This window comes from Branchiostoma belcheri, unplaced genomic scaffold (assembly GCF_001625305.1).
Source record: "Branchiostoma belcheri isolate BF01 breed outbred unplaced genomic scaffold, Haploidv18h27 scaffold9, whole genome shotgun sequence".
Classification (NCBI taxonomy): Eukaryota; Metazoa; Chordata; class Leptocardii; order Amphioxiformes; family Branchiostomatidae; genus Branchiostoma; species Branchiostoma belcheri.
The window spans coordinates 4,268,891-4,276,395 of record NW_017804575.1 but is presented as its reverse complement, the minus strand read 5'-3'; the positions used below and the strand labels follow the sequence as shown (position 1 = coordinate 4,276,395).

The 7,505-nt window shown below is 40.2% G+C and overlaps 1 protein-coding gene across 1 annotated transcript in view; it reads left to right on the top strand.

The window, feature by feature from the left end:
- The window catches only part of LOC109487693 (cyclic nucleotide-binding domain-containing protein 2-like), a 28,360-nt gene extending 24,266 nt beyond the window's left edge, over window positions 1-4,094 (top strand). Inside the window, exons 17-19 of the mRNA XM_019791721.1 lie at window positions 1,028-1,114; window positions 1,588-1,647; window positions 3,829-4,094. Coding sequence (XP_019647280.1) covers window positions 1,028-1,114; window positions 1,588-1,647; window positions 3,829-4,035 — 354 coding nt within the window. The 3' untranslated portion in view covers window positions 4,036-4,094. The remainder of the gene's footprint in view (window positions 1-1,027; window positions 1,115-1,587; window positions 1,648-3,828) is intronic.
- The last annotated feature ends 3,411 nt before the right edge of the window (window positions 4,095-7,505 follow it).

Sequence of the window (7,505 nt, the reverse complement as noted above, 5' to 3'; positions counted from 1 at the left end):
CGTTGTGACTACAGGGGGCATTTTGTTAATTTTTCTTGTGAGCAGGATAACTTTTGTATGTGTGGATGGAAGTTAATGAAATTTGATAGGCATATTACTGTCGTGGTCTCCAAGATTGAGTTCAAAGATGAGAGTCGTGGAGGTCGTTATGTCCCCGTAATAGGACCTTTTGTGTTTAGAAATCCCCCACCTACATCTGCTTGGAGACAGCCGACAGCTGGATATAGCCGGGGAACCCCATAATGGGATGGGATCAGATGACGTTACATTGAGGGATTGTACTATAACTTCAGCAGGGGGAGGATAGGTTGGACATATGTCAGGTTATTTTCTACGGCCACACCAAGTAATTGCTATGGATGACGTCCACTGGAGACCTTAAATCTAATTACCTTAAATTTAAGGCAAGCGCGCAATAAAAACACGAAGGGCCGAAAAACGAGATGCCTAGATTTGGAATATACTAACTGTAGAAGTACAAATGTTAGGACACAAAGAACACAAGAAACACATAAAGACAAATTAACAAAACAGCAGTAGTCACCCTGTTCTGATTCTTTCCTTTATAACATCTTCTCTTATATTTTGCGGCGCTGTCGTGACACTTTCAACACAGTAAGAATTTCTTGAACGTTTTTTTTCCAGTAACAGTCCAAACTCAAATAACGTGGGGGGGGGGGGCTAACACGGGTGACGACGCATCTGTATAATCTGCGGCAAACCGTTTCAGGGTGTTCTGTACCATAAAAATAGTACAGAGATTCTTTTGTTCTTTAGACCAAATTGATTATTAAAAAGAGTGAAGAATATAGTATACGCATGTTAATTTCTCTAGAACGATGTACCTCTGACGAGGACATGAGATCTCCGACCTCTAGTTACTGAGAGAAGTTGCGACGTCGACGTAGTTGTAAAATGGCATTGAAAAGAGGTGATATTCTAAAGCTGTTCATTGTTTGACCGCTGTAGCCATCTGTGTGCAACTTGGTAAATTGTGGGTTAATTCACACTTTTCTTTCTTCCCCAGACCCACTCTTTCTTAAGGAGAAAGCCGCAGCCCAAGCCCCCTCCCGTCTTCGTACAGATCGACCTTCTGCACGAAAAAGACGTCTTCGTAAGTTCTTTAAGATTTGCAAGTCAATAAGACGTTGCTTCGTTTAAACCATTTGATTGATTGATTGATTGATTGATTGATTGATTGATTGATTGATTGATTGATTGATTGATTGATTGATTGATTGATTGATTGATTGATTGATTGATTGATTGATTGATTGATTGATTGATTGATTGATTGATTGATTGTGTGTACATTCAACGTGGGAAGCCATGGTACTGAACTGCTTTCTATAGATTGATTTCACTTATTTGTTGTTTTCTTGGTTTTATCATTTGGTTACAACTAACAAGAATTACACATTTCAGTTCATTTTAAAAACCTCCCTTCAACTATACCATTTGTTTACAAATTTTATCTACTTTCTGTTATTTTTATTGTATTCTTACACTCATATAACACTCATATTTGTAAGATCACAACTAGCTGCTAAAATGATGTATCATATTAACTGCTGTATTCTCATTTAGGGTCTGACAACTTTAAAGTTCGACTCAGGAATCGACGTCAAACAACCCAGCGTTTCACTGGTAAGAAAAATGATTTTACAAAAAAGTCTGCCATTTTGGGGAGTATTTCGAATAAAGGTTCGAACCATGTACCAAAAATACCAAGGCAAGCTTAAGGAGGGGTGGTGATGAAAGAAAAAAAAATGTTCACTTGACTATCAGTAAACAAATCATCGCATTTGAGTGATTTATTTTTATTTACAACTAGAAACGTAACATTTGCAAAGCAAATGCATAATCGAATGAAAGCTCATCTGTGTTGGTAGAATACATAGTTAAAGAGTTTGACTTGTTCCAACACAATAAGGAGAACTCACCATAAATTTTCGGCTGATCCCGTCAACCTTCGTCAGATTTGTGATGCAATCGCTGACTTTCCGGAAGTCGGAAACGTGATGACGTCAGGAGTGCAGTTAACACTGTCAGGAGGCCATTAACACTGCTCCCAATCCCCCACTGTGGTGGTATAGGTACGTGGACGATACACATACAAAACTAAAAAGAGCACACGCTGACGAGTTTACTGAATACCTTAATAGTTTGGACCCCGACATAAAATTCACCACAGAAGAAGAACAGAACAAAACCTTACCTTTTCTAGATACCCTTACAGTGGCGAAAGACGATGGTTCGCTAGACATTAGGATCTACAGAAAACCCACCCACACGGACCAATATCTGAACTTTAGTTCTAACCACCCCCTTGAGCACAAACTGGGTGTCATTCGTACATTGTTTCACAGGGCGGACACCATTATTACCAACCCCCAAGATAGGGAGGCTGAGAAAGAACACATCACTCAGGCCTTGCTAAACTGTGGCTACCCCAAGTGGGCAGTTTCCAAGGCAACTGCCCCCAAACGTTCTACAACTGATAGAAACCGTCAGTCAAACTCTTCTACGAGGCAGAACGGAGGTTTACTCGTCCTACCCTATGTTAAGAACACCTCTGAAGCTTTACGGAGAATCTTCGGGACACATGGCTTAAAAACGTGTTTCAAAACGACCCGTACGTTACGACAGCTATTAGTGGCCCCCAAAGACAGAACCCCCAAAGAACAAAAGTGTGGCGTGATTTACCACATTCGGTGCGCAGGCCAAAATATCAGAGGACCTTGCCCAGAGACATACATAGGGGAAACAGAACGGTCTCTCAAGACTAGATTTCTGGAACACAGGCGCCCCAGTTCAAACACATCGGAAGTGTCGCAACACATACACATCGAGTCCCCCGGACATACAGTTACATTGGACAAGGTGCGCATTCTAGATACGGAGCAGGATTACTTTGTGAGAGGCGTGAAGGAGGCAGTTTACATCAGGGCCCACCAACCCTCTCTGAACCGTGATGGTGGGAGATACCGTCTTCCCGCCACTTTTGATGCACTCCTGACGTCATCACGTTTCCGACTTCCGGAAAGTCAGCGATTGCATCACAAATCTGACGAAGGTTGACGGGATCAGCCGAAAATTTATGGTGAGTTCTCCTTATTGTGTTGGAACAAGTCAAACTCTTTAACTATGCAAATGCATAATGTTTACCTTCGCATATGGTCTGCTCTGTTAATTCTTACTCGAACAAATTCATATATATGGTCATACAGGAGTCTGAATCCCTCTTGCTATAAAATTGCAACATGATATAATCCAATACCAGTTACTATGGTGACAGACGTCTGGTTCAGGCCATTGACTTTATTAGTTTGGAACGGAAGAAGAATAAGAGGAAGAAGAAACAGAGCAAAAACAATATGTTTTCCTTCTGAGTACTACTAGGTAAACATAATAAAACCTCCCGTTCGTCAGATTCAGGCACAACCTTTTTGGCGACGTCTCAGGGAGGAGCCTAATGGTACAGTATTGTGTGCAGTTTGCAAGAATTCTAGGAATGGTACAGGCATTTTGTCCACAGGAATGGAATATCCTCAGGCATGTCTCTGACCCACATCTATGCCCACATTCCTGCAAACCCTTGGGAAGACCTCTCTTCCCCGGATGGCCCTACTTTCTGTGACCCCGGGGCTCGTTCACTATACACTCAGGGGAGGAGTGCACTGTATCTACCTAGACTTAACATGTACCAAGTCTTCCTCAAAATCATGAAATGATGGCAGTACCATGCAAACAATAACCCTAAAAGCAACCACCGGCGCCATGGCAATGTATGTTTTCATTGCCAGTCTTGTTTCTATTCCAACTCAGGTCAGTAAAGGTGCAGAATGTATCATGATCTCCAAGAAGTTTTTCCTGGAACACGCCAACGAGAAGGTCAAAGCGTTCCTCCGGAAGAACATGCGGCCGTACCCTTCCCAGGATTCCCTGCAGGGCAACCTACAGGACTACACCAACTGGGCCTTCTTCAAGGACGAAACAGTCAACGACATTCTGGGGAGAAAAGCCCAATTCTGATCAAACCATTGAGGCCGCCATGTTTCTCTAGATTATTAAAAACTTAAACTTTTCTCCAACTCAAAATTTGACTCACCAGAAATTTTCGACTGAATCACTCAGTCTCCCTCAGCTATCTGACCCAAATGCTGTGGACACGTGATTTTTCCCAAATGTGACGTCAAAGGGTCGGAGGTTGTCTGAAGTCGATATCGCCCCCCAAGGAAGACAAATGTGGGGTTATCTACCACATAAGTTGCCAGGGAAACACTAACAGAGGCCCCTGTCGGGAAACTTATATCGGGGAATCTGAGCGCTCACTAAAAACCAGGTTTCTAGAACATAGACGACCCAGTTCTGTTGCATCTGAGGTGTCACAGCACATCCACATAGAATCACCGGGACACACAGTGGATCTGGAGGGGGTCAGAATCTTGGATACCGAACAGGATTACTTCAAGAGAGGTATAAAAGAGGCCATATACATCAGGGCACTTCAACCATCGCTCAACCAGGACGGGGGGCGATATCGACTTCAGACAACCTTTGACCCTTTGCTGACGTCACACGTGGGAAAAATCACGTGTCCACAGCATTTGGGTCAGATAGCTGAGGAAGATTCAGTCGAAAATTTCTGGTGAGTCAAATTTTGAGTTGGAGAACAGTTTAAGTTAATTTTTTCATAATGTTTCTATAGAGTTAGAGGTGAAAATACCAAGGAGGTTGAATACATGTTAAACCTCCTTGAAAATACTGACTGAAATTCTGGTCGGATTTCTACAAAGGTACAAGTCTGTCCAGAGGCCACCATGTTCCATAGGGTTAGAGGTTAAAATACTGAGTCAGAGGTCAGCAAAAAATGACAAAATGGCGACATTTGACTGTTATGGGCGCCGCCATTTTACCTCTGGGTCGTGGGTCAACGAATATGTGCTCGTCAGTCTACTACAGAGGCGCTTCTATGATATAAGCTATGCATATTAAGGATAGGACGTTCTCATTTGCAGTAATCATCAAAATCTACAATCTGTAACTTATTTTTGTATCAAATATGTACAGTCAAATGTAACGAAGACGGAAAAAGAACAGTCTTGAATCTCTTTGGTAGCGTTTTCAATATATTGTATCTTGTATGCTTGCTATCAGCTATTGCCCATTTAATACCTGGATAGTATGAAGAGTTTCAATACGTCAATATTTTATAGCTAAAGCTAATTTGCCATGACGGAAATGGACCGTTTGTATGATAATGATATGTTAATTTATTCTACACCTTTGAGTGTAGAGCTCTTTTTACAGATATCTCTTGATATAGAAATGGATATAATTCATATATATAATATAATGGTTTCTTGACCTTTCAAACTAAATTCCACACATTATACGTATAATGTAATTTTGGACGTTTTTTCCGTGCAAAACCTATGATTTGGAGCCTGAAACGCGTTATACAGGCGAATTTTAACAAAGTTACTATATCTTTTGGAAATGGTCGGAAACAATTTTCTTGCATTCCTAACGTCCCTCTGAGGTGTTAGAAGTGCAAGAAAAATACTCCCGACCTTTCAACAAAAATTCCGCACATTATACGTATAATGTAATTTTGGACGTTTTTTCCGTGTAAAACCTATGATTTAGAGCCTGAAACGCGTTATACAGGCGAATTTTAACAGAGTCACTATTTCTTTCGGAAATGGTCGGAAACAATATGACTGGCATCTTAAATTGTAAATATTTTCTGCCTGAAAAAAGTTTCAAAAAGCTTTCAGCAGGTTAAAAAACCGTGTATCGTTCACTGTACATGTCGCTCCGATATTATCAAATAAAACATGCATGACAGCACTATGTGTTAATACAGGCATTGCGTCATTTCTCTGATGTATTATTTTACTAAGGAGTCAATTTCTTATTTACATTTTGTTTGCATATTCATATTGTATAGACGGTTCATTTAACTGCCATCGAATTGTAATTTCTCTGTTAGAGTCTAAAAATTGTTACATACTTGTAATGTCACGTTACTTTAAATTTAAGTGCTTGGAAATGTCAAATAAGTCGCCAGAAAGTAGAAAATATTCAACCCCCATTGTGAGCCTTCTGTGTTTTCCCCATTCCCGAAAAGTTGCAGATTATGCACCTTGACGGTCGTTTTCCAGAATGTCCGAACGGCGGTTGGGATTGGAACTGCAGTTTTGGCTCTGATGGGGTATTTCATGGATATCTTTATATATGATTAAGAGAGTGCCAAAAATGACATCAACAAAGAAAAGTATGCTTTAATTGCTTTAATTATAATTCAATTGTCATTTTTCAGTACAAAAATACTTCGATTTAGATGAAAGCAGTCTCATATTTCGTACAACCGCTTGGTCATTTGAACTACAAATATTTATATATTTACATAAATATTTACATACACCAATATAAATGTTTGGTAAAAATATTCGATGTATTTACAAATTCGAAATTTGACATTTGCTTTAAACAATATCGTGATATTTACCCATTTAAATAACCATTCATGTTCGACTTCATGTACAGCTATAAAATACGAGGTATAAATGCTCTTTTTGATATAACATAAATATGTACAGTCTCGTATTTCTAACCCTTATATACATTTGAAAACATGTACATCTTAAGATCATTCACCGATCTTAAAAAACCTTGGCCATGACCTAGCTTCGTTTCTAAGCGTGCCATAGCCATAGGACGGAACAAGCCTAGTATCCTGTATTTTACGTGAGTCACCCAATAAGCTATGAGCTCAAAACACGAATATTAATTAGCCAGCTACTTAGTGACGTAGGGTTAAATTCGTTGGGAATTAACAGGGTCCGGACCCAGCATGAAAGTGCATCTGTGTCGGTACAAGTCTTTATAAAATAAAGACTAAACTTTCCGAATTTTCAGCTGACTCCTTCAACCTTGTTCACGGAATGGACCAGTCTACTCTTGGAACGTGACGTCTACATTAGTGCTCACAGACCTACCCTGAACAGAGACGGGGGGCGACACAAGTTATCTGGCACGTATGACCCGCTACTACGGTCACGTGTCTCTGACATCATGTTCACGTTCCAAGAGTAGACGGGTTCGTTCCGTGAACAAAGTTGACCGAGTCAGTCGAAAATTGGGGTAGGTCCCAATTCATTGCAGTGTTGGCAGAGACAGTCATAACGGGTACAGACCTATTTGTGGAGAACATACAGACTTGAAATAGAAAGGCCAATATTTGCTTTGGAGCAAATACAGCGATGGGTTCACCACATTTTACCACATGGCAGAGAAAGAATGAGAAACACAAGGGAAAACAATGATTTACATTGATATAACTATAATATGAAGTAAAATACAACTAAAACAACAGTTGGATAGCTATTCCCTACTTTATTGGTTAGGATTTTTAATTGTATAATGCAAACTGTTGATTTTCAAATAAAAAAAACGTCCAATGACCCGGCATTCCAATGCTGGAGCAGGAAAGCTTG